General features: G+C 46.0%; 1 protein-coding gene across 1 annotated transcript; it reads left to right on the top strand.

The window, feature by feature from the left end:
• The first annotated feature begins 615 nt into the window (after window positions 1-615).
• On the top strand, window positions 616-24243 carry LOC146350794 (putative lysosomal acid lipase/cholesteryl ester hydrolase). The gene is made up of 9 exons (XM_084845652.1): window positions 616-717; window positions 2430-2547; window positions 6867-7065; window positions 12654-12763; window positions 13687-13823; window positions 17480-17626; window positions 20124-20195; window positions 21025-21090; window positions 24007-24243. Exons 1-9 carry the CDS (start codon window positions 616-618, stop codon window positions 24241-24243), a joined length of 1188 nt encoding a protein of 395 aa, XP_084701778.1.
• The last annotated feature ends 2186 nt before the right edge of the window (window positions 24244-26429 follow it).

Raw genomic sequence — 26429 nt, 5'->3', positions numbered from 1 at the left:
CCCTGAATCATTCATGGTTGAGGTGAGAGTTGACCTTGGGGGTCTCTGGTGCATATTCATAGGGTGCAAGGCTAGGTCTATTTAGACAGAAAAAAGGCCTACAAGTCCCAGCATGCCCCAGCCAGTCACTCATTCATGCATACACATACCACACCCCATCCTTTCACAACACTAATAGGGATAGAGAAATCTGTCACTTTTGGTTTCGCTAAGTTCCTCATTTTTCTGAGCTTAAGTTTCATTTGTCCAAACTTTGAGATTTTTTTAACCTTCACATATTTTGGGGGGGTGTACATCATGTCTCCTAAGACTTGCAGTTTGGTATGCAGTTTTTCCTAATCTGCACATGCCCATGGTTTACTTTTTAAATTTCTGAATTTGAATGCACATAGTCATATTACCAGTTTTGATGACAGAATTTGACTGTTATGCTTTGCTGAAAAAAATGAATGCGACTGTTGTGAACAAAATAAATACATCTATCAAATATAGCCAAATTCTGATTGGTACTGCTGCCAAATACTGTTGCAAGGCTGCAATGCCTTTCTGTGTCAAACCTGGATAGAGATACGATCTTTCTTTGAGAGAACTGGCATTGTTTTACTCAGGGCTGTGATGTGGCTGTTTTGCGTAGCGGCGTGCTTAGTCCAACAGGCAGTTGCTTCCGAAGGATCCCTCAGCAGACGACATCTGAATCCTCAAGAATTTATGACTGTAGTAAGTTGCATATTCAGCTGCATTAGGAAAGAGCAGATAGTATAGTTATGATAAATAATATACTTTCTATTAAAATTGTCTTCCAAGAGCTAAGGGTTTCCCTACTGCAACCTCCACACTTGCACGAGTTATACCAAATAAACTGGCAATTACTTTGACGGTGTTCAACTCTGAGCCAGCTTTCACTCATGCACAGAGCAGAGTTAAGACAGGCCGACTGAATGCCAATGTTAAGGTTAGCTGAGCTTGCAGTACCAGGACCTGTCTTCTACATAGGGATGGCGGAGAATTTCTCCCCGAATCTTCGGGGGGCCGAGCGCCAACGCATTCGGCCCCCCGAAATCGGCGGTGAAATTCTCCGCCACCCCCCCGGGACGGGACTTACCTTTGGTGAATGTCCGTCCCGGCGGCCGCCGCCGCCATTGCAAAAAAAAAAACCTAAAGCAAAAACAAAAACAAAAACCTGTGATAGGCTACGTAACGATTTACGTAGCCTATCACAGCTAGATTTCCAAAGTCAGCCGTGATAGGCTACGTAAATCGTCACGTAGCCTATCATGGGTGACTTTGAAAAAAAAAAAAACCACGTACGCAAATGGCAGCGGCCCATGGGCACCGCCATTTGCGTTCCTTATTTTTCGCCGTCTTAGTCTACATAAATATTTACGTAGGCTAAAACGGCAAATCAAAAAGGGACGCAAGTAGCGCCCACTACGTTATTTGCCTTCCCCTTTATTTTTGCCGTAATCGTCTACATAAATATTGACGTAGACTAAGACGGCGAAAAATAAGGAACGCAAATGGTGGCGGCCATAGCCGCCATTTGCGTACGCTTTTTTTAAAAAAAAAAAACAGGATGTGATACGCTATGTAAGTCTTTATGTAGGCTATCACGTCTCTGTAAAAAAAAAAAAAACGACAAGACTGCAAATGGCGGTGGCGGCAGCCGGTCGGAAGACCAGCTGCCGCAGTCGCTGCCGTCGCAGCCGCCGCCGCCACCCGGAACATCCGCCCCAGGTAAGTCTCGTCCCGAGGGGGATCCGTGGGGGGGCGAGGGGGTGGCAGGCCGTTCTGCCACAGATTTCGGGGGGCCGAATGCACTGGCATTCGGCCTCACCGAGATCCGTGGCGGAATTCTCTGACATCCCTACATGGAATACACCATTTGGGGAAGCCCTAGGCTTGGCATACTCAGTCTGTTTGCCATGGTGAGCCATTCCTGAAAAGTAGCTTACCACACAGGTTAGGCAGTTCTTCCTTCATTCTTTGGTTCATTCAACGGGACTTTGGGGCTGCCTTCATGGGCGGAATTCTCTCAAAGTCTGAGTTTGCCATAAGCCTCCACAAACTGGAGTTTCCCCTTTTGTTGAGGTTTTGCTGAGGCACGGAGAAACTAGGAGTGATCTGCAGGTGAGCAATTGCACACAGACAAATGGTGACTGGTGCTTCTGCGAGACAAAGCCTGAGAGCAGATTGTACATAGCGGCTTTCATCTGTGAACTGGGCCTTCGCGCCAACTTTTCCTGTGTTTACAGTTTCTACACGTTCTGTCCCAGGTGGCCGTTCCAGGGTCCCTTTCTCTGAAGCTGAATGTGTGGCCACGGAGGCAGTGTGTGTTTGTGGGGGGGGGGGCAGCTCTAATTTTTGAGCTGGAAGTCTAAGCAATTGGCATATAAATCTGATTTCTGCCAAGGATTCCTTTTTTCGTCCAGAGCCAAGTCATCCAGTACTGGCAGTACCCCAGTGAAGAGCATGAAATCCTGACAGATGATGGATATTACCTGAAGGCAAATAGAATTCCTTTTGGGATACACAGCCCTAGGAAGACAGGTATTTTGGAATGTGGTGATCTTACAATTATGTTGGGGGGATACTGTTCATAGGATCTCCCAGTCTCCCAGTGCCATGACATATGTGAATACCAGGGGTACAAAAGCAGAACCAGCTGCATGGGCCCTTTCTAGCCCATTGATGCTCTCCTTCCAAACCAGAAGACAATCCAGTGGGAAGAATTCACATGACAGACCCCTCATTCTGAGCAGCATCTGGACTTCCACCATAGGGACCCCCCCTCTGTGTAACCCCAGCTCTGGTTGCTTTTCTGAATGTCAGGCTTTCCCAAACAACTGAAGCAATATTTATTCCTGGGTCCTGGGTCCACTTCCATTTCTGATCTTAGTCTGGCCTTGCTGTGCATGTGTAGACCAGATTTTGTAGGGAGTGTTTGTTTGCATTATGAAGTAGCATATGACCCAACTGTCCCTGTTTACTAGAGAGAGGTCCTATTTTCTGTACATCTGCCTGGGAACCCCCTCCCCCCGCCACACACACTCACACAGAATGTTTAATTTCTTTGGTCTGTGGTTCAATAACACTCACTCCAAAGTATGTGTATATAAGATTGCTGCCATGATTACTTATCCTTGGGGGGTGGCGGACAGAGAAGATACTTCCTACTTAAGAACAGGCTATGAATCCTCTGCATACCTCTTTGTATTTTCAGTGAACGTGCATAAGCTCAGATGTAAGCATTTACTCAATTCCACATTTGCACTTTGAAAACAAATTTTATTATTAGTTCTGAAACCAGCACGTGCTATGCTAATGCAGAGCAAAGTCATGCAACATACTGGATAGATATGTCAATTTCAGTTTCTCTCAGTTGCTCATTTTTCCCATCTGAAGTCCTGCTTATCCTGTTCCCACATCAATGTGAGAGAATGTGTTTTTAAAAGGTTTGCTTGAATGTTCATTTTTGTAAGCACTTTTCCTAATCCACACTTTTTAATGCATGTTTTCCCAATGTATACATTCCTGCAAACACTTTTCCCAAATACAATGGTTAGTGCACAATTTGCCCCAATATACACTTCTTTATACACATTTTGTGATTGGAGAACTCCATTGCAAACCTCAGAGAAGTGCAACACTTTGAAGATAACTGAATTTCAATTCATGCATGAGTTTGAAACAGCAAAATTAAGTAAATTTGCATTAAAATGAGAAGCAAATGAATTTCTCCTACAGTGTGTAATAGGGAGAGGTAATGTTCAGGCAGTGACATAAGAAGGGTATTATATGTGTGCCCTATTGTTATTTGTATAGTATTAGTAATGAGACATGGTACAAAATGATGGATTAGCCTGATAAACATTTAAGAAATTTCTGGGGATGTACGAAAGTGACTTACCTTCTCACGAAATTGATTTGCGGTGGGGGGGAGGCGCTCCGTCCCTCCCACCAAAATTCTGGCTGGGGGGGAGGTGCTCCATCCCTCTCCCCTGAAATTCTGGCCAGGGGGGCGCTCCGTCCCTCCCCCCCCCGAATTCTGGCTGGCCGGGTGCGCAAATGGCAGCGGCTGTAGCCGCCACCGTTTGCATCCCTGCAGTCAGCTTGATAGGCTACGTAAATGTTTATGTAGCCTATCACGGCTGAGTAAACAAAAAACAAAAAAAACCCACGCGTATGCAAATGGCGGCGCCCATGGGCGCCGCCATTTGCGTTCCTTATTTTGGCACGTGTAGTCTACGTAAACATTTACGTAGACTATGGCGAAAATAAGGGGAACGCAAATAGCGTAGACGCTACGCTATTTGCGTTCCACTAATTTTCGCCGTAGTCTACGTAAATGTTTACGTGGACTACATGTGCCAAAATAAGGAATGCAAATGGTGGCACCCATGGGTTTGTTTTGTTTTTTTTTACTCAGCCGTGATAGCCGTGAAAAATGGTGGTTTTGGGGGGGTTTTTTACTCAGCCGTGATAGGCTATGTAAACATTTACGTAGCCTATCATGTTTTTTGTTTTTTTTTACTGGAAATGGCGGCGGCGGCAGCTGGTCAGAAGACCAGCCGCTGCAGCCGCCACCGCCGCCCCGCTGCCGCCCCGCCACCGGAGCCACTGCCGCCAGGAGGATTCACCCAAGGTAAGTCCCGTCCCAGGGGGACGGGGGGGCAGACCGTTTCGCCAACGATTTCGGGGGGCCGAATGCTCAGGCATTCGGCCTCCCCAAGATTCGTGGCGAAATTGTCTGACATCCCTAGAAATTTCAGGCCTCAACAAATGGTGTTGCTTCCATCAATGTGAAAGTCTGCTTGGATTGAGCTGAGGTGCCATAGAATATTGCAGTGGAGAGTTTTGATGCTCTCATAGAAGAAAAGGGTATGCGTCAGAGTGACTATGCTAGGAATGTCAGAGAATTCCGCCACGGATCTCGGTGAGGCCGAATGCCAGTGCATTCGGCCCCCCGAACTCCGTGGCGGAACGGCCTGCCACCCCCCGCCCCCCCAGCGGATCACCCCCGGGACAAGACTCAACTGGGGCAGATCTTCCAGGCGGCGGGGGCTCCGGCGGCAGCTCCAGCAGTGGCAGCGGCCGGTCTTCTGACCGGCTGCCGCTGCCGCCATTTCCAGGGGCTTGGGTAAAAAAAAAAAAAAGCCATGTTAGGCTACGTAAAGATTTACGTAGCCTATCATGGCTAGGTTTTAAAAAAAGAAAAAAAGACATGATAGGCTACGTAAATCTTTACATAGCGTATCATGGTTGGGTGGGTTTAAAAAAAAACGCGTTTAAAAAAAAACTATGACAGCAAAAATAAAGGGGAATGCAAATAGCGTAGCGGGCAGTTTTTGTGTTCCTTTTTCATTCACCATTTTAGCCTACATAAATTTTTATGTAGGCTAAAACGGCGAATCAAAAGGGGACGCAAATAGCGCCCGCTACTCTATTTGCGTTCCCCTTTATTTTCGCCGTCATAGTCTACATAAATATTTACGTAGATTAAGACGGTAAAAAGAAGGAATGCAAATGGTGGTGGCTGTAGCCGCTGCCATTTGCATTCCTTCTTTTTACCGTCTTAATCTACGTAAATATTTATGTAGACTATGACGGCGAAAATAAAGGGGAACGCAAATAGAGTAGCGGGCGCTATTTGCGTCCCCTTTTGATTCGCCGTTTTAGCCTACATAAAAATTTATGTAGGCTAAAATGGTGAATGAAAAAGGAACGCAAAAACTGCCCGCTACGCTATTTGCATTCCCCTTTATTTTTGCTGTCATAGTCTACGTAAATATTTACGTAGACTAAGATGGCCAAAAATAAGGAATGCAAATGGCGGCGGCCGTATTTACGTACGTGGTTTTTTGTTTTTTGTTTTACCCAGAGCCCTCCGCGGCTGAAAATCCGGCTGCAGACGGTTCTGGCCTGGCCGGGCTGGGCGTGGCCGGCTGCTCTGCGGAGCTGTCGCAGAGCACAGCCAGCCATTCGAGGATTCTGGGGGGAGGTACGGAGTGCCTCCCCCCCAGCCAGGATTCCGGGGGGAGGGACAGAACACCTCCCCCCCCCACCATCAACATAATCCGCGATAGGTAAGTCACTTTCATACATCCTAGACTATGCTCAGATTACCTGCAGTTTCTTTTAGGACTGTGCACAGAGACCCCCCACAATCCACTTTGGGGGCTGATTCAGAGCTTCAGATTTGGTCCTGATCCACTTTGGACCAATTTGGACTCTATTTGCTATTTGCGTTGTCCTTATTTTCGCCGTAGTCTACGTAAATCTTTACGTAGACTACAGGGACCAAATAAGGAATGCGAATGGCGGCTCCCTATGGGGGCCGCCATTAGCCGTACGTGCTTTTTTTTTTTTTTTTTTAAGTCACCCGTGATAGGCTACGTGACGATTAACGTAGCCTATCATGGCTGACTTTGCAAATCTAGCCTTGATAGGCTACGTTAATCATTACATAGCCTATCACAGGGGTGTTTTTTTTTTTTTTTTTTACTTTGCTTGTAATGGCGGCGGCGGCAGCCGGTCAAAAGACCGGCTGCCGCCCCCGCCCCTGACGAAGACCTGCCGAACCGCTGCCGGGACCCGCCGCCGGGACGGACATTCATGAAAGGTAAGTCCCATCCTGGGGGGGGGGTGGGGGGCGGAGAATTTCTCCCTGAACAACCTTCGGAGGACCGAATGCGTTGGCGCTCGGCCCCCCGAAGTTTCGGGGAGAAATTCTCCCCCATCCCTAGAAACACCCCACTTCAGTTCAGGATTTGGAACCGGACCTGTAGTGGTGCACAGCCCTAGTTTCTGCAGAGATGTGTGCATATATAGTAACATAAAAGAAATAATATCCCTTGTTTCTTTCACAGAGCCTAAGCCAGCAGTGTTACTGGTACATGGTTTGCTTGCTGAAGGTAGGTTCTGGATTGCAAATCTCCCCAGCAACAGCCTGGGATTTGCTCTAGCAGATGCTGGCTATGATGTCTGGATAATAAATACTAGAGGCACCACCTGGTCTAGAAGACACCAGAATCTTTCAATTGACCAAGAAAAATTCTGGGATTTCAGGTAAGTTCAGGGGGCGGTTTGTAGTTAGGTTGGATAGCATCTTTGTCCTGGATGCCATTTATCAAGTACAGCTAGAGTCATCTTATCTTGCCCCACCATGTGGCAGGAGTGCTTCAGTCTTTGACAGAGCGTTAAACAATTGCTGAAGTCGTGTTGTCACTGCGGTTTGAACAGAGTGGGGGTTACAAGACATCCTGCCCACAGCTTTGGCCCTCATTCCAAAATGTAGTGACATTCTCCCTTCATTTTCTGTAGCTTGAGTTCATACCTAGGGATGTGCAAATCAGGGCAAATTTACACAAATGGGATTGGGGTTTTATACATATATATTATTTTTGTCTCTAAATTTGCACAAATAGGGTGTATTTTAAAAAAAAAAATCAGTGGTCTTGTGTCTACTACACCATTTGTGTCCCTGTTTCCTAATTTTTGTCCCTGTTTTTTCACGTGATAGGCTACATAAATAGCTACGTAAATACAGACGCTTAGCCTATTGCAAGAAGAAACAGGGATGCTAATAGTGCAGTGGATGCCATTTGTGTAGGGATCACTTCCTGGTTCTCAGCAGCAGCAATACGGACAGCAATGGAATCATAGAATAGTAGGGTTGGAAGGGGCCCACAAGGCCATCGAGTCCAACCCCCTGCTCAATGCAGGAGGCCATATCGCTTGCGGAATGGAGCCGCCGGCGAGGAGGATTTGGCTCTGCGATGATCCGGCGGGAGGCAGAGGTGAGTGGGAACATTCTGCCACAGACTCTGGAGGCTGAATTCCCTAGAATTCGGCCTCATTGGAGTCAGTGGCGGAATTCTCCGCCATCCCTATTTAAAAGTAATAATAATAATGATGATGATAATTTATATTGTGCTCTGTACCAGAGCGCATTCCAGTTAACCCAAACATATACAACACAATGGTATGAACAAAGTAAATGGAGTATTTTTTTTAAATACCAGTGGTCTTTCACAAGTCCACCTGTCTGCTGTGTATTCCCATTGTAAATATCCGTATCAGTTTCCTCCTCTCCAAACTCTGCTTTGCTTATCCCAGCAGGGATATATTCCATAGTTGTCAACGAACTTGTAAATTTCATCCTCCATTTTGGCATTTCCCAAGTAAAGGGTTGCGGAGGGAGAATTTAGACGCTGAGCAGTAAATGGAACGGAAATGTGAACAACAGCTGGAAGTGCACTGAGAAGCAGGGGGAAATGTGATAATGATAATGATAATGATAATGATGCTCATGTGCACAAATTTCAAGATCCCCCAATCCAATGTGCTCAAATTACCATTTGCACAAACGGTGGGACCCCCAAAAGAAAGGTGAAAAACGTTTCCAGAATTGGGAAAAATAAATCTGCGACAGTCTGGCCTTGCTTACTGGAACGGGCAGATGCAAAATCCCATCAGGCTCAAGCGGAACGGAATTCCCAGCTTCTACCATCCCTACCTCTGACAGCATTTGATAATGAAAAGCCTGGCACATTGGTGATATGGTACTTTGAGGCTGTAATTTTACTCAGAGTGATATGGGAGTAAGCACCATTGCACAAAGTTCAACTGCTTCTTTCTCAGTAAACATACATGAAACTGCACTGTAGAAGCCTAATCGAGCTATTTCAAGTCAGTATCCATATTTAGCTATAAATCTGTACAATCTCTACTTTTTGCAAAGAACAATAGACTTATCACCTTGGCCTCCAAATGACATCAAAGGAACGGGTAACATGGCAGGATCAACTGTGAAGCCCTATGCATATCTACTCAGAACTACTGTGTTCGCTGGGGCTGCTTATCCCAAGTCAGGGTGCAATCCTATCTGGACAGTCATTCAGCAGCTTCCAAAGTCGGAGGCTGCCAAGTAATGCAGGGCAGCCGTAGCACAGAGGAAATCCTTGCCTCCATGCTCCAGCCACCCTGCATTTTTAGCTAGATGGCCGATTTTGGCTGTCTAGCTGTGGCTCCAGGAAGGGGGAGGGAGGGAGGCTGGGATATGCATGTTGTTGTTGTTGTTCAGTTGTTCAGTCGTGTCCGACTCTTCGTAACCCCATGGACCATAGCACGCCAGGCCTTCCTGTCCTGCGCTCTCTCCCGGAGTGTGCTCAAGTTCATATTCATTGCATCGGTGATGCTATCTAGCCATCTCATCCTCTGTCGTCCCCTTCTCCTTTTGCCTTCAGTCTTTCCCAGCATCAGGGTCTTTTCCAGAGAGTTTTCTCTTCGCATTAGGTGGCCAAAATATTTGAGCTTCAGCTTCAGTATCTGTCCTTCCAATGAGCACTCAGGGTTGATTTCCTTTAGGATGGACTGATTTGACCTCCTTGCAGTCCAGGGGACTCGTAAGAGTCTTCTCCAGCACCACAGTTCGAAAGCATCAATTCTTTGGCGCTCAGCCTTCCTTATAGTCCAGCTCTCACAGCTCTTCTTTGGAATTGGAATGTAAACTGACCTTTTCCAGTCTTGTGTCCACTGTTGAGTGTTCCAGATTTGTTGGCATATTGAGTGCAGCACTTTAACAGCATCATCTTTTAGGATTTTAAATAGCTCAGCTGGAAGACTGTCATCTCCGCTAGCTTTGTTGTTACTAATGCTTCCTAAGGCCCACTTGACTTCACTCTCGAGGATCTCTGGCTCAAGTTCCATGACCGCACTATCATGGCTATCAGGGACATTCAGATCTTTCCTGTATAGTTCTTCTGTGTATTCTTTCCACCTCTTCTTAATCTCATCTGCTTCTGTTAGGTCCCTGCCTTCTTTGTCCTTTATCATGCCTGTCTTTGCACAAAACGTTCCCTTGAGATCTCTGATTTTCTTGAAGAGATCTCTAGTCTTTCCCATTCTATTGTTTTCCTCGATTTCTTTGCATTGTTCATTTAAGAAGGCCTTCTTGTCTCTCCTTGCTATTCTCTGGAACTCTGCATTCAGTTGGATATATCTTCCCCTTTCTCCCTTGCTTTTCGCTTCCCTTCTTTCCTCAGCGATTTGTAAAGCCTCATCAGACAGCCACTTGGCTTTCTTGCATTTCTTTTTCTTTGGGATGGATTTCGTTGCTGCCTCCTGAACAATGTTACGGACCTCCGTCCATAGTTCCTCAGGCACTCTGTCTATCAGGTCTAATCCCTGAAATCTATTCCTCACCTCCACTGTATGTTCATAAGGGATATGATTGAGGTCATACCTGAATGGTTTAGTGGTTTTCCCTACATTCTTCAATTTAAGCCAACATTTTGCAACAAGAAGCTCATGATCTGATCTGAGCCACAGTCAGCTCCAGGTCTTGTTTTGACTGACTGTATAGAGCTTCTCCATCTTTGGCTGCAAAGGACATAATCAATCTGATTTCGATATTGACCATCTGGTGATGTCCATGTGTAGAGTCGTCTCTTGTGCTGTTGGAAAAAAGTGTTTGCTATAGGGATGGCGGAGAATTTCTCCCCGAAACTTCGGGGGGGCCGAGCGCCAACGTGTTCGGCCCCCCGAACAAGTTTCAGGGAGAGATTCTCTGCCCCCCGCCCCCCCTGGGATGGGACATACCTTTACCGAATGTCCCTCCTGGCGGCGGGTCTGGCCGGCGGTTCGGCGGGTGTTAGTCCAGGGCGGGAGCCGCCGCCATTCCAATCAAAGAAAAAAAAAACAAAAATGCCCCCGTGATAGGCTACGTGACGATTAACGTAGCCTATCACGGCTAGATTTCCAAAGTCAGCCGTGATAGGCTACGTAAATCGTCACGTAGCCTATCACGGGTGACTTAAAAAAAAAAAAAGCGCGTATGGATAATGGCGGCCCCCATAGGGAGCCGCCATTCCCGCTCCTTATTTGGTCACTGTAGTCTACATAATCTTTACGTAGACTATGGCGAAAATAAGGGCAACGCTATTTGCGCTGCCCTTATTTTCGCCGTAGTCTACGTAAAGATTTACGTAGACTACAGCGACCAAATAAGGAACGCGAATGGCGGCTCCCTATGGAGGCCACCATTTGCGTACGTGCTTTTTTTTTTAAAGTCACCCGTGATAGGCTACGTGACGATTAACATAGCCTATCATGGCTGACTTTGCAGATCTAGCCATGATAGGCTACGTTAATCGTCACGTAGCCTATCACGGGGGCGTTTTTTTTTAAAAAAAAAAAACTTTTGAGTTCGCAGCCGGGTGAGGCGAGGCGCCTCCTCCCCTGCCTGAATTTCGGCCGGGCGAGGCGGGAAGCCTCCCCCCCGGCCTGAATTTCGGCTGGGCGAGGCGGGAAGCCTCCCCCCCAGCCTGAACTTCACGGGGGGAGCAGTCAAGCGCCTCCCCCCCACCGTGAACAAGCTTCGAGGACAGGTAAGTGACTTTCGTCCACCCCTAGTTTGCTATGATCAGCGTGTTCTCCTGGCAAAACTTTATTAGCTTTTGTCCTGCTTCATTTTGTACACCAAGGCCATGCCTGCCTGTTATCCCAGTGATTTCTTGACTTCCTACTTTAGCATTCCAATCCCCTATGATGAAGAGAACATCTTTTTTTGGTGTTAGTTCTAGAAGGTGTTGTAGGTCTTCATAGAACCGATCAACCTCAGCTTCTTCGGCATCAGTGGTTGGGGTATAGACTTGAATTACTGTGATGTTGAATGGTTTGCCTTGGGTTCATACTGAGATCATTCTATCATTTTTAAGATTGTACCCCAGGACTGCTTTTCCCACCCTTTTGTTGACTATGAGTGCTACTCCATTTCTTCTAAGGGATTCTTGCCCACAGTAGAAGATATGATGGTCACCTGAATTAAATTCGCCCATGCCTGTCCATTTTAGTTTGCTGATTCCCAAGATGTCGATGTTCAATCTTGCCATCTCATGTTTGACCACCTCCAGCTTACCTTGATTCATTGATCTGACATTCCAGGTTCCTAAACAATATTGTTCTTTACAGCATCGGATTTTCTTTTCACCACCAGACACATCCACAGCTGAGTGTCCTTTCGGCTTTGGCCCAGCCACTTCACTCTTTCTGGCGCTACTTGGAAACACCCTCTGCTCTTCCCCAGTAGTATATTGGACACCTTCCAACCTGAGGGTCTCATCTTTCAGCGTCATATCTTTTAGCCTTGTGATACATTCCATGGGGTTTTCTTGGCAGGAATACTGGAGTGGGTTGCCATTTCCTTCTCCAGTGGACCACATTTTGTCAGAACTCTCTGCCATGACCTGTCCATCTTGGGTGGCCCTGCACGGCATAGCTTATGGCTTCACTGAGTTATGCAAGCCCCTTCGCCACAACAAGGCAGTGATCCATGAAGGGGGGGATATGCATAGGAAGCTGCATAACAAATCTTCCACAGCGTCTCCAATGCCCCCCCTGTGACCATCCCCTTTCTGCTACCTCCACACTCCATTTCCGAACACAGAGGCATAGCCAGCATGAAGAGAACTGTGCTGGCTATGTGCAGGGGGAACCTGGTTCCAACCCCAGATCCCAGAAACCATCCAGTCCTATGTCCTCCAGACATAGGATTGAGCCCGGGTGTGTTTAGGACTGTAGCCTGAGTATGCTCTTGTATTGTAGCCTTGCATAGGTGAGCAACATCTCAGCTGTGTTTTGCACGTGTGTTACAGTATTCATGAAATGGGGATATATGATATTCCAGCAACGATAGATTTCATCCTGAAGAAAACTAAGCAAGACAGTTTATACTACATTGGCCATTCCCAGGGTGCAGCAGTAGGTAAGTGAAGAACAACATGACAGAATTTATTTCTTCTCTGAATAAATGTATGAATAAATATTACGGTGCTCTAAGCCACAGGTCCAAACTTTAACCATACATAAAAAAACCAGAAAGACGTTCCAGTTCTTTCAGAAGTTGGTGAGGGGTGAGGGGTGAGGGGTGAGGGGGAGCGATCAACTGGCTGAAGTTCCGAACATAATGATGAAAAGAGATGGCTATTTCACTGTGGGGTTTGCTAGGCACTCCAATTGCTGTCCCAGTTTCTTCTCTAGCACCCATCACAATTCTCTGTCTTTTGTCTTACCCTTGTACCTACGTTCAGGATTTTGTCTCCATCCCTCTCCATCGTGTTTGCCATCCTCTTGGGCAAAGGTGGCATGCCTCCCAGCAGCTCCCATTTTCTGTCTACCAGCATTCTCCATTTCAGTAAGCTCAGAGAAATGCTAGGTTGAATTCAGGGGTTAGATAAACTAATGGGGGAAAGACTCTGTCACAGTGTAGTCTTGTTTGGGCACGTCTGAGTAAAAATGGCAGTTTCCTTGCCATTTTTGACCCGGAAGCCCCTTTGGAAGGCTCCTATGTCATGATATAGAATCATCCAGAAACTGGCAGCTGCCACCAAAGATGAAAGAGCAGCAACCCCCCCAAACCCCCCCCCCTAAAATTAAGGAAGAGATGTTGTTTGGTAAGGCTTAATAATAATGTTTAGTCATTTCCTTGCTGTGTCATTATTGCTCTCTGAACTTTATTAGATGCATACGTGGCAGAAGCCAACAAGGGGAGCATTTCCCCTTAGACTATTTGGAAACTAAACCCAAGTAAAAGTGGAAGAGGCCCAGAGACCAATGCAACTATTGACCGCAGTGCACAGACCTAAAGATTAACCACTGCTCTTGTTTTCCATGTCCCCTCATTTGCAGGTCTCATTGCCTTCTCAGTCCTGCCACAGCTTGCTCAAAAAGTCAAGCTCTTTATCTGCCTCTCTCCTGGATACACTGGAGTGGATGGTAGGGGGCTTACATACGTACTTCTAGGACTTCCTGATGGGCTCAGAAGAGTGGGTATATCTCATGTTTTTATTATTGTACTGACATCATTTTTTCCTCACATATGTATTTAGAGCTCCTTTATCCAATTTTATAAGTGATCTAAAAAAATTACTTCCCAAGGGGATGCCTGTTAAATGTCCCCAAATGAATCCCTTTTTCAGATGCTTTAATAATTTATCGAACTTTTACCATCTAAAGATGCATATGATTGCACCATAAGACAGGCAGAGATAGCAAACAACATCCATTTTGGAAGGAAGGAAGGAAGGAAGGAAGGAAGGAAGGAAGGAAGAAAGAAAGAAAGAAAGAAAGAAAGAAAGAAAGAAAGAAAGAAAGAAAGTTTCCTCCTGTGCAAGCACCAGGTCATTACTGACCCCTAGAGGGACACCACTTACACTGGCATTTTCATGGCAGACTATAGCGGGGTGGTTTGCCATTGCCTTCCCCAGTTGTGACTACCTTTCCCCCAGCAAGCTGGGTACTCATATAACACAGTGGTATATAACTATTTTATTCATTGATTTTATATTTTATTTTAAATAATTCTATCCTGCTCTTAAGTAGAAAGACTATTAAGGTGGCTAACAAATTCTGGCTGTAATCTTATACCATTAAACTCAATCAGGCTTACTCCTGGGTAGACAGAAGCTATCCCACAAGAGATCCTATAAATTGGCCAATCCAGGGCCCTGGCAGGAAATATGGCCCAATCTGGAAGTGTTCTCACCCTTCAGAGAGGTAAACACGTTTAGATGAGGGATGTCGGGGAAATCTGGTTTGCAGTAGAGCTTGGTGAGTTTTCGCCGGGATACCCCGGCAGATTCTGGCTCACTCAACCACAAGCCGGCCTGACCAAATAGCATGAGTTGGACCAGCTTGCAGACGTCCGCCACCTGTCAACCCCTTGCACTTCCTTGGAAGGAGAGCGCGAAGGGCTGGTGGGTGGTGACAGGACTCCTGCACCAGCTGCTTGTCAATCCCCCCTCAATGGTGGGCAGTCCGGTGCCGCCCAACCAACCCCCCCCCCATTCTCTCCTTGCAAGGAGAGAATGAGGGGTTGGTGGGTAGTGATGCGGACTCCTGCAAGCTGCCATTTGCACAATAATCATGGAATAAATATTATGGAAACAATGATTTTTGTACAACAGGACAGCCATAAATAGCACCATGTGAGCAAAATTACGGGCGCAAATGGTCTCATTAGACCATTTAGACCTATAATTTTGCACAAATGGCACTATTTATGGCCACCATTTTGCTCAAATCATGATTTTTCTAACATCTATACCGTGATTGTTGTACGAAATCGCAGCTTGCGGGCGGGGGGGGGGAGCCATGAGCTCTCACCGGGCACCCACCCACCATCTGGTGACTTGCCCTGCGTGCCTGCAAGGGTTGAGCAGCCAGTAGGAGCCTGTCAAGCAGCCTGCGAGCAGGATGCTGGGGGTTTGCCCTCCCATCCCTAGTTCAGACCCACCACCTGAGCACTCTTCATGACAGGCATTGTTTCATGTTGTTGTTGTTGTTGTTGAGTCGTTCAGTCGTGTCTGACTCTTCGTGACCCCATGGACCATAGCACGCCAGGCCTTCCTGTCCTGCGCTCTCTCCCGGAGTGTGCTCAAGTTCATATTCATTGCATCGGTGATGCTATCTAGCCATCTCATCCCCTGCCGTCCCCTTCTCCTTTTGCCTTCAGTCTTTCCCAGCATCAGGGTCTTTTCCAGAGAGTTTTCTCTTCACATTAGGTGGCCAAAATATTTGAGCTTCAGCTTCAGTATCTGTCCTTCCAATGAGCACTCAGGTCTGATTTCCTTTAGGATGGGCTGATTTGACCTCCTTGCAGTCCAGGGGACTTGTAAGAGTCTTCTCCAGCACCACAGTTTGAAAGCATCAATTCTTTGGCGCTCAGCCTTCCTTATAGTCCAGCTCTCACAGCCATACATTACTACTAGCTAATTGTCTTTCACCGTATAGCTCTTCTGATGTATAGACAGCCAGCTTTAACTCTAGTTTACACAGGGCAGTCCTCTATTATAAACAGCCAAGAGAGGACAGCCCTCTAATATAAGGCATCCTCTACTTGGAGAGGTGTCCAATCCAAGTCTGGTTTAAGGTGGCAGAACCATAAGGAAGAGAGCAGCAGGGGCCTTGAAGTTGCCCATCAGCAGTTAGAACCTAGACAGTGAACTGAGCAGGCACACAGGTCACCTCATCAGTCTTCTCCCCTGTGGTGGGATCTCTTTCTACTTTAATTATGCAAATTATTTCCAATTCTGCACCTATTTGCATATACAAATATGATGCACATTGGTTGGTGACCTCTTTTGCCCTCTTTCTGATGAAACTAGGGATGGACGAAAGTCCCTTACCTTGTCCCACAGCTTCTTTCGGGGGGGGGGAGGTGCTCTGTTTCTCCCCCCGAAATTCTTGGTGGGTGGGGAGGCGTCCCGTCCCTCCCCGCCAAAATTCTGGCCAGGGGGGAGTGCCCCGCTTCTCTGGCAGTAAAAGAAAAAAGTAAAGTAAAAAAAAAAAGTGATAGGCTACGTAAAGATTTATGTAGCCTATCACAGCTAGATTTTCAAAGTCAGCCGTGATAGGCTACGTAAATCTTTACATAGCCTATCACAGCTGACTTTGAAAAAAAAAAAAAGCGCGTATGCAAATGGTGGCGCCCATGGGTGCTGCCATTTGCGTTCCTTATATTTGGGCATGGGTAGTCTACTTAAAGATTTACATAGACTATGGCGAACATAAGGGCAACGCAAATAGCGTTGCCCCTATTTTCACTGTAGTCTACATAAATCTTTACCTAGACTACCCCTGCCCAAATAAGGAAAGCAATTTGCGTACACAATTTTTTTTTTTCGAAGTCAGCCGTGATAGGCTACGTAAAGATTTACATAGCCTATCATGGCTGACTTTGAAAATCTAGCCGTGATAGGCTACGTAAATCTTTATGTAGCCTATCACGTTTTTTTTTTTTACTTTACTTGGAAATGGCGGTGGCGGCAGCCAGTCGGAAGACCGGCCGCCGCCGCCGGCGAACCGCCGCCAAACCGCCGCCGGGACACACCTCCGAGAGGGACATTCGCACAAGGTAAGTCCCATCCCGGGGGGGCGGGGGTGTTGGAGAATTTCCCCACCAATTTCGGGGGGCCGAATGCGTTGGCATTTGGCCTCCAGAAGATTCGTAGAGAAATTCTCCGACATCCCTAGATGAAACATGTGCTCTTTTTAGTCAATCGTAAGTGGCCACTCTGTTTAATTCAGTCAATTAGCATGGAGTTTCAATAAGCTTGCCTTTCATTCTGCAGAGTCAAACTATTTTTCCCTTTCTTCTGCCCTATCCTGAGTATAGCCCCAAAGCTGTTGAGTCCTTTGTACTCTTTGTCCTGAACCCTATAACTGCCCTTGAGGTTTGCCACCAGTTCTTTCTTTTTGCTCGGACATTACTTTTGCTTGTGGGTACTTAGATCAGCTCTGAGATTAACATAGGGCTCGCTTGGTCTCTAAGAGTGTTTCTTGTGATCCTTCCCTAGCACGATGCCCTGCACCACGTTCCATGATTCCCAGACCAAAGACCACTGTGATAACATGTTAAGGACCATTATGTAGACAAAGTTTTAAAGAGCTTCACAATTATTTGCACATTTTCCTTTTACAGCTTATCTGGGGCAATAAAGAATTCTGCCTTTTAAGTCACAGATTGAAAGGCATTGTTGCCAAATTCTGCAGTTATCCAGTGATAGACAAGCTTTGTCTCCAAATCATTTTCTCTCTGGGAGGATTTAATGAGAAAAACCTAAATGTGGTAGGTGGACTCAATATTTTTATTTATATTATCAGAATTGGAAGGAGGCTTACACAGGAAAATAGCAAGACAAAGGCACATGGAATCATACAATACATCTGTTATACTAGTCCAGGACATAACCTTTTCCCTATGTTCTTATCTTTTGAATATCCCTCCCCCATACTTCTGCTTCCTCAGTCTAATTAATGGACCACATGTTTCATTAAAAGCAGTTTTTTTACACATTCAGTTTCCCCATATTGTTAATGAACACAGGGTGAAATTGCCCTCATGAAATTCTATTTGACCTCATATGTGGTATAACCAGGCGGAGGGTCTTTTTGCCAAATAGAATCCGGGAGATGGACAATTCTTCAACCATCTCAGGAAGGACCCCGAAAAGAAACATCTCAGAAATTTCTCCAAAAATTATGTTCTGAGAATTTTGGCTCAGTTAATATCAAATAAAATTGTACCGTTGGTTCACAGTGGTGCAAGGGGGAATGCTTGTGGGCTAGAATCTGGGAGAGGGACAAATCTTCAATCATCTCAGGAGGGACTCCCAAAAGAAACATCTCAGAAATTCCTCCGAAAATTATGTTCTGAGAATTTTGTAGGGATGTATGAAAGTTCCGCCACGGATCTCAGGGAGGCCGAATGCCAGCGCATTCGGCCCCCTGAAATCGGTGGCGGAACGGCCTGCCACCCCCCCCCCGCCATCCCCTCGGGACGGGACTTACCTGGGGCGGATCTTCCTGGCGGCGCTGGGTCCGGCGGCAGCTCCGGCGGCAGTTTGGAGGCGGCGGCTGCGGCGGCCGATCTTCCAACCGGCTGCCACCGCCGCCATTTCCAAGTTTAAAAACAAAACAAAACAAAAAAAGTGATAGGCTACGTAAAGATTTACGTAGCCTATCATGGCTAAATTTTAAAAAAATACCGTGATAGGCTACGTAAATGTTTACGTAGCCTATCACGGCTGATTAAAAAACAAAAACGCGCATATGCAAATGGCGGCGCCCATGGGCACCGCCATTTGCGTTCCTTATTTTGGCAAGTCTTAGTCTACGTAAACATTTACGTAGACTAAGACGGCAAAAATAAGAGGAAGGGAAATAGCATAGATGCTACGTTATTTGTGTTCCCCTTATTTTCGCCGTCTTAGTCTATGTAAATGTTTACATAGACTAAGACGTGCCAAAAAAAGGAACGCAAATGACAGCGGCCATGGCCGCCGCCATTTGCGTAAGTGCGTTTGTTTGTTTTTTTAATCAGCCGTGATAGGCTATGTAAACATTTACATAGCCTATCACGGCTGACTGCAGGGACGCAAACGGCGGCGGCTACGGCCGCAGCCATTTGCGTCCCTGCTAGCCAGCAGCCGGATGTCGGGCTGCTGGCGGAGCCGGCTGGCGGCTCCGCAGAATTGCTGCGGAGCACAGCCGGCCGGCCAGGATTCCAGGGGGGGAGGAACCGAGCGCCTCCCCCCCCGGCGAGGGTTCCGGGGGGAGGGACGGAACACCTCCCCCCGCACCATCAGCATAATCCCCGAAAGGTAAGTGATTTTCGTACATCCCTAGAATTTTGGCTCAATTCCTACCAAATTAAATTTTCATAGTGGTGCAAGAGGGAAGCAGTAGTCTAAAACGGAGACTTGGATGGAACTGGAGCCAAACTCATTTCTCCTTTCACCAACACTAAAACATGTTGTGCTGGATCTACTGTGTTTGAAATTCTCCACCCTCTGTAGGGGCAAGGTTGGGGGCAGCATTTCACTGAAAATTGTCTGAGCAGGAGGTAAAAGTCTCCAACATAGAGGCCCTGAAACACAAACTCTTAGAAGAGTTCTTAACAAATTCTTTTCTGGGAAATTTCTGCTCCATTCTAGATTGACTCTAGATCAATCCATTGATAGCCTTTTTCTCCAGGAATTTGTCCAACCCCCTTTTAAAGCCATCCAAATTGGTGGCCATCACTACATCCTGTGGTAGTGAGTTACATAGTATCAATATGCACTGTGTGAAGAACTACTTCCTTTTCTCTGTCCTGAAGCTCCCACCAATCAGCTTCATGGGATCACCCCAGGTTCTACAATTATGAGAGAAGGAGAAAAATGTCTCTTTATCCACATTCTCCACATCAGGCATTATTTGGTACACCTCTCCCCTTACCCTCCTTTTTTCCAAACTAAACAATCCCAGCTGTTCTAATCTTCCCTTATCAGTGAGATGCTCCAGCCCCTGGATCATTTTAGTTGCACTTTTCTGCACTTTTTCCAGCTCTACAATACCTTTTTTTAGGTGCAGTGACCAGAACTGTACACACAGAATTCCAAGTGTGGTCATACCATAGATCTGTATAAAGGCAGTATGATATTGGTGATTTTATTCTCAATCCCTTTTCTAATGATGCCCAACATGGAGTTTTCCTTTTTTACAGCAGCCACACACTGGCTTGATATTGTGAATTGTCAGGAGATGCAGATTCTAAAAAATTGTATTCCCATTTCTTTTTTCAGAGTCGAGCAGATGTGTATCTTGGAATATTTCCTGATTTTACATCTGTTAAAACAGTATCCCACTGGAGCCAGGTAGACCGAACTGACATTTTCTCAGCAAAGCCAAAATCAGATGTCAATTTTCCATCTTTAATAGAATATTCCGTGTACATACTCAAACTATGGAAACAAGAATTTTGGGTCTTAAGAAGTGCTTTTCCTGTCCCCACATTTTTTTGTAGGGTTCTTAAGGCTGGAAACCTTGGACCTTGGACCTGGGAGTAAACCCCATTTAGCTCAATGGGACTTACTTCTGAGTAGATATTGATTGGATTGCTCCATCATTGTTTTTGAAATCGTTTTCTAGGTGCTTCAGCTTTCCAACAAGGCCTATAACAGGATGATTCTCATCATTCAGCTTCCTGAGTCTTAATTTGAACATTGCAATTCCTGATTATATAAACCCCTCACCTACCTCCCAGGCTGGCTGCAAGTTGAACATCACCCCCTCCCCCACGTTGCATTTCGGGAAGAAGAGAAAGAACATTCTGGAATAACAAGTCATGTTGTAATGGACTTGCCAGCCTGAGGAAATCCCACCTGCGCATGCAGATGGCAAAACTTGTGCTCATAGCTTTTGAACTGAAACCCAAGTATCAAATGACTCTTTAACGATATAGTTAATATAGAACTGGAATTACAGATACATAAATTATTTTTGACATGACAAGTGAGGGTTTCCTGTTTTTGAAAGAAATTTTTCATCAATTTCATAGCACTGGCGAATTCTAGTAATTCAAATCCCCAGGTTTTGAATTTGTATTTATCTATCCCTCTATCAAAATTAAATGTTAATGTTCCTTAAAATTGAAATTTCAAAATGACATTTCAAACTGTGAATATTTATTTCATTGCTTTTTAGATTTTTTCTTCCCATGAATTTAAATATTTTGATTATGGCCGTAAGAACAAAGCTATATACAACACGGTAAGGAAAAGTGTGGTGGTGTTTAGAATTTGACTTAGGGCACAATCCTATGGGGATAGGCAGCTGCCTCTGAACTTAGAGGTGACCGCCTATGCAATGTAGGACAGGAGAAGCATGCAGGGGATCGTCCCCTCCCTTCCTTTGCAGCTAGACGATTTCAGCTATCTAGCCATCGGAAGGCAGAATGGGGCAGGAGGCTTCTGGACAATACATAGGCTGTGTCATATTGGCATTTCTGCCTTCCCTGTCTTGGAACGCCCCCAGAAACGCCCTGTTTTCGCCACTGAGGAGCAGGGGAACACAGGGCCTGGGGCTGTTCTGAGCTGTCTGTGAGGCAGGGCGGGAAGGGGGGAAGGTCAGTTCTCTGGGAAATGACCCTGGACTGTAGGCTCCAAGGTCAGTTCCTGGAAACCCACATATCCTATGGCCGTCTAGCCACTGAACAGCTGCCATAGGATTGCTCCCTTAAGGTTTCAAAAATTAAAATTGTGCTCCTGGTTAGAAACACATGGTAAACTATATTGTAATTGTTCACTTCTTATGATTCCTTTGGGAACTGTGATCCCCCCCCCTCAACATATGACATCATGTATCAATATCATTTATTTCCTGGAAATTCTCCCTCTTTCTGAAATCTGTCATGCTCTTCCCTCCTTCTAAAATGTTCTGATCTGACTCAGAGTACCAAGCTCATCCACCTCTTCCTTACATAACATCCATGAGCATCAGTATAGTTCTTATGATTTGTTTGGAATCCTTTCCATTTTGTCATCATATTCCTTTCCTACACTCTCCTCCTGCCTGCAATAAATATTTATTCCATGTGGAAATATATTTGGAAATCCTCACACTATGTAAATATTAGCACTAAGTAAATATTTGTTTTGAAAGGATATTCACCGATGTGGATCAGAGATCATGAATTTTAGTTGTCTCAATCTGATTTGGCAGGGGCCGAGATTTAGCAACCTTAGAATTGTGATCTGTTATTAGGAGAATCAGTGTTCTGACTTGCTAATATCGGCTCAAATGTCAGTGTCCATTCAAATGACAGCTTTTATTGAAATAATAATGCTTTCAGCCTAAATAGAAGATTAAGGTGTCCAACTGGTGTCCCTCTACTGATATACCTCCTGCAGAACATTCCATCAGTCGCACAGAGAGGGAGGGATGTGGGGTGATTCCCCCTTCCCTCGCAGCCTCTCCACCTCAAGAGGGCTGCAGGTAGGGGTGTACGAAACCCCGCTTACCTGGCTCCGCGCCGGGCAATCCGCGGTGGGGGGGAGGCGATCCGTTCCTCCACCCCAGAATCTTGCCTGGCCGGCTCTGCTCTGCGGCCAGGTCGCGGAGCTGCCAGCCGGGCCAACCCGCAGCAAGGCCTCCAGCCACTGCCAGGCTGCTGCGGACACAAATGGTATCCTGTGTAGGGGATGCCATTTGCGTCCCTATGATGGCCCGTGATAGGCTATGTAAATATTTACGTAGCCTATCACAGCAAAAAAAAAAAAAAGGAACGCAAATGGCGGCAGCTATAGCAGCCTCCATTTGCGTTCCCTTTTTTAGCTGTGATAGGCTACGTAGCCTATAAATATTTACGTAGCCTATCACAGTTCATAGCTGTAAATATTTATGTAGCCTATCACAGCCTCCACAGGAATGCAAATGGCATCCCTGTGTTAGCCGTGATAGGCTACGTAAGTATTTACGTAGCCTATCATGGCTAAAATGGTGAAGCAAATGGCGCGAACAGCAGCAGGTAAGTGCTCCATTTCGCGTGCCTTTCACGGTGGGGGGTTGGGGGGCTTCATTCCGCCATGGATTTCGGGGGGCCAAATGCACTGGCATTCGGCCTTACCGAGATCCGTGGTGGAATTCTCCGCCATGTCTAGCTGCAGGACACTTCAGAACAGCATGACAAGTGGTGTGGGGAGCTGGGGAGAAAGGAGGGATTACTAAAGATCTCATCCCTCCTGGTTCCACTGATTAAAGCTTTCAGTGGGTCAAAGAATGTTCCATCAGCAGAGTAACACCAATTGGATACAACCCTAAATATATATATGAAATCCAGCTCCTATGATAGAAAACACTGGAAGGCAAACATCAATTTGTCATTGAATAAATAAGGGACCAATTCTGTGATCACTTGACAGCGTCTAGACAGCCATAGGATATGTTGTTTTCTGGGAACTCACCTCAGAGCCCATGCTCCCAGGTAGTTTCTGGAAGAATTGACCTCTCCCAATTCCATGCTTCCTCAGAGGCAGCATGGAACAACTCCGTCCTCCATACTCACAAGGGAACGCAGTGCAGCCGAAAAGGGGAGTGTCTGGGGGCATTCTGGGGCAGGCAGAAATGTCTGTACAACACATCCAATGTGTCGACTTGTCCAGCGGCATCCTCCCACACTTGTCCCCCCCCCCCAGCTAGACAGCTGAAATTGCCTATCTAGCAGAAAATTCAAGGCAGCTGAAGAGCGGAGGGAACGATCCCCTCCGTGCTTCTCCTGCCCTGCATTGGATAGACGGTCACCTCCGAGTTTAGAGGTGGCCACCTATCTGGACAGGATTGCACCCTAAGTGTAGATGTCTCCAGTGATTTTGAATCCGTTCTAATTCACATGATCTGGAGCATTATATACCGTGCCAGAGCAATTGATCAGCTTGAAATTACAAATGTAAATAAAGTACTTCATGATATTTAAATTTTAAAATAGTATTCTGTTTTGTTTTCTACTTCTTACTTGCCCTGGAAAGATATTTAGGTATAGAGGAGGAAATGTATAATTTTGCTGGTCCAGATGTCACACATCCCAGGTCCTGAAGATACTGAAAGAAGAAAAGTCTGATTTTTCAAAAAATGAAATGTAAACTTGGTAACCGAAACTCATTTTCTAATTTCTGATATTTTCATCAACAGACAACACCTCCATTTTATAAAATAGAAGACATGCTTGTGCCAGCAGCTGTGTGGACTGGTGGGAAAGACATGGTCACACCCCAAAGGGATGTTGAATTATTGATGTCTCGGATCACTCATTTAGTTCTGTATAAGCATATTCCTGACTGGCAACATTTTGATCCTGCGTGGGGTCTTGATGCTCCAGAACGCCTCTACCCCGATGTGCGTAATCTGATGCACAAGTATCAGTCTTAATTACAGGAGCAGAATTCGGGGGGTGGGGTAGGGGGCTTGGCCTACCTAGTTATTTGAAAGTGTTGAATCTCCATATTCAGATATTATGATGTTGGGTATCGGTATGTAACCACTGAATTGTGTCAAGAAAACAGAAGTCAGAAAATAGCAGAAATATTTAGAAAATAACATTCAGTTTATGTATTTAATTTTATTTTAACCAAAAGATTGTCATATGTAGTGTCTCTCACACACACCATTAAATAGAGTCTGGTGGGCTCCAGAACCCCTTGGATTGTCATATGTTTGTTTTGGTTACTTCTTGACCTCGATGTTTAACACTGAATGATGCCCCACGAGGAGCCCCAATTTGACGTAATGGTGCCCCATATAATCCGTGGGGGCATGGCTGCTTCTTGACTGAGAAGTCTACCATTCTAACTGGGAGGGCATGCAGCGCCCGGGGAATCCCCTTGTGGTCTCTGATCAGAAATCAGAGTAGGGCTGTACGAGAACGTTGTTTCAGTTGGCAAATCATCAGAACATGGCCAATTCGCAACCCTCAACATCAGCACATTTTCCAGAGAAAGCTTGCACATTTCTAAATTTGCAATTCATAGAATCATAGAATAGTAGGGTTGGAAGGGTCCAATTTTGTGTCATCTGAAAATTTGATCAGCATTTCCTGCACCTCCTCCTCCAAGTCATTAATAAAAATGTTGAAGAGCACTGGACCCAGGACTGAGCCCTGAGGTACCCCACTTGTTACCTCTCCCCAGTTTGAGAAGGTCTCATTGATAAGCACTCTTTGAGTCTGATTCTGTAGCCAACTGTGGATCCACCGGATCGTTGTTCCATCTAGCCCACTTTGAGCTAGTTTGCTGATCAGGATATAATTTGTTGAAAGCTTTGCTGAAGTCAAAGTATATTATGTCTTACAGCATTCCCACAGTCCACAAGGGAGGTTACTTGATCAAAAAATGAGATCAGATTTGTCTAGCAGGATTTGTTCTTGACAAATCCATGTTGGCTTTGAGTAATCACTACATTGTTTTCAAGGTGCTTATAGACAGATTGCTTTATAATCTGCTCCCGAATTTTCCCAGGGATTGATGTCAAACTGACTGGTCTGTAGTCCCCAGGTTCCTCCTTTTTACCCTTTTTGAAGATAGGGACAACATTAGCCCTCCTCCAGTCATCTAGTACTTCACCTATCCTCCATGATTTCTCAAAGAGAATAGACAGAGGTTCTGAGAGTTCTTCTGCCAGTTCATTTATTAGTCTAGGATGCAATTCATCTGGCCCTGGAGATTTGAACTCATTCAAAGTAATTAGGTAATTGATTTCAAAAATGCCACTTTCTTAACATACATTAACAACAACACTTTCTTGCTTTTTGAAAAATGTGCCCAGAAACTTGTACTTCTCCCATTCAAAATGTGCACTGTTCCCATTTGGACAAAAAGAAAAATGAAACTGAGAGTGAGGCTTACTGAGCTTCCAAATGGACCTCAGAGAATTTTGGCAGGTGTGATCATCGGGGGGGGGGGGTCTTCCCTCCCTAGATCAGAAACAACATGGGGATTCCTGTCCATTCCCTCCTCCCCGATCCTCCACACCAGGAAAAAGGCAGGCGTGAGTCAAACTGGGGAACTGCTGGGGAAATACTAGAACCAGGGGTTATCCTATGAGGCTGATTGGTGGGAGATTCAGGACAGAGAAAAGGAAGCAGTTCTTCACACAGGGCAGAGCTAAACTATGGAATTCACTAGCACAGGATGTAGCGATGGCCACCAATCGGGATGACTTTAAAAGGGGATTAGACAAATTCCTGGAGGAAAAGGATATTGGTGGCTTCTGGGTGGCTATGTCCTGCCTGCAATACAAGAGGCAGTGAGACTATGTGCACCACTTGCTCAGGAATATGGGTGGGAGGGTACTGTTGCGCTCATACCCTGCTTGTGGTTCCGGGTCAACAGCTGAGTGGCTACTGTGTGAAAGGAATAGGGATGTCAGAGAATTCCACCACGGAGCTCGGGGAGGCTGAATGCCAGCGCATGCGGCCCCCGAAATCGGTGGTGGAATGGTCTGCCCTCCTGCCCCCCCCGGGATGAGACTTACCTGGGGCAGATCTTCCTGGCGGTGGTGGCTCCGGTGGCGGCTCTGACGGCGGTGCGGCGGCAGCGGCTGCGGCGGCCGGTCTTCTG

The sequence above is a fragment of the Heloderma suspectum genome, chromosome 3 (assembly GCF_057233095.1).
Source record: "Heloderma suspectum isolate Gila_16-S chromosome 3, 16-S_ref, whole genome shotgun sequence".
Classification (NCBI taxonomy): domain Eukaryota; kingdom Metazoa; phylum Chordata; class Lepidosauria; order Squamata; family Helodermatidae; genus Heloderma; species Heloderma suspectum.
The sequence above is the reverse complement of the archived record's forward strand: the minus strand, read 5'-3'. Positions and strand labels throughout refer to the sequence as shown.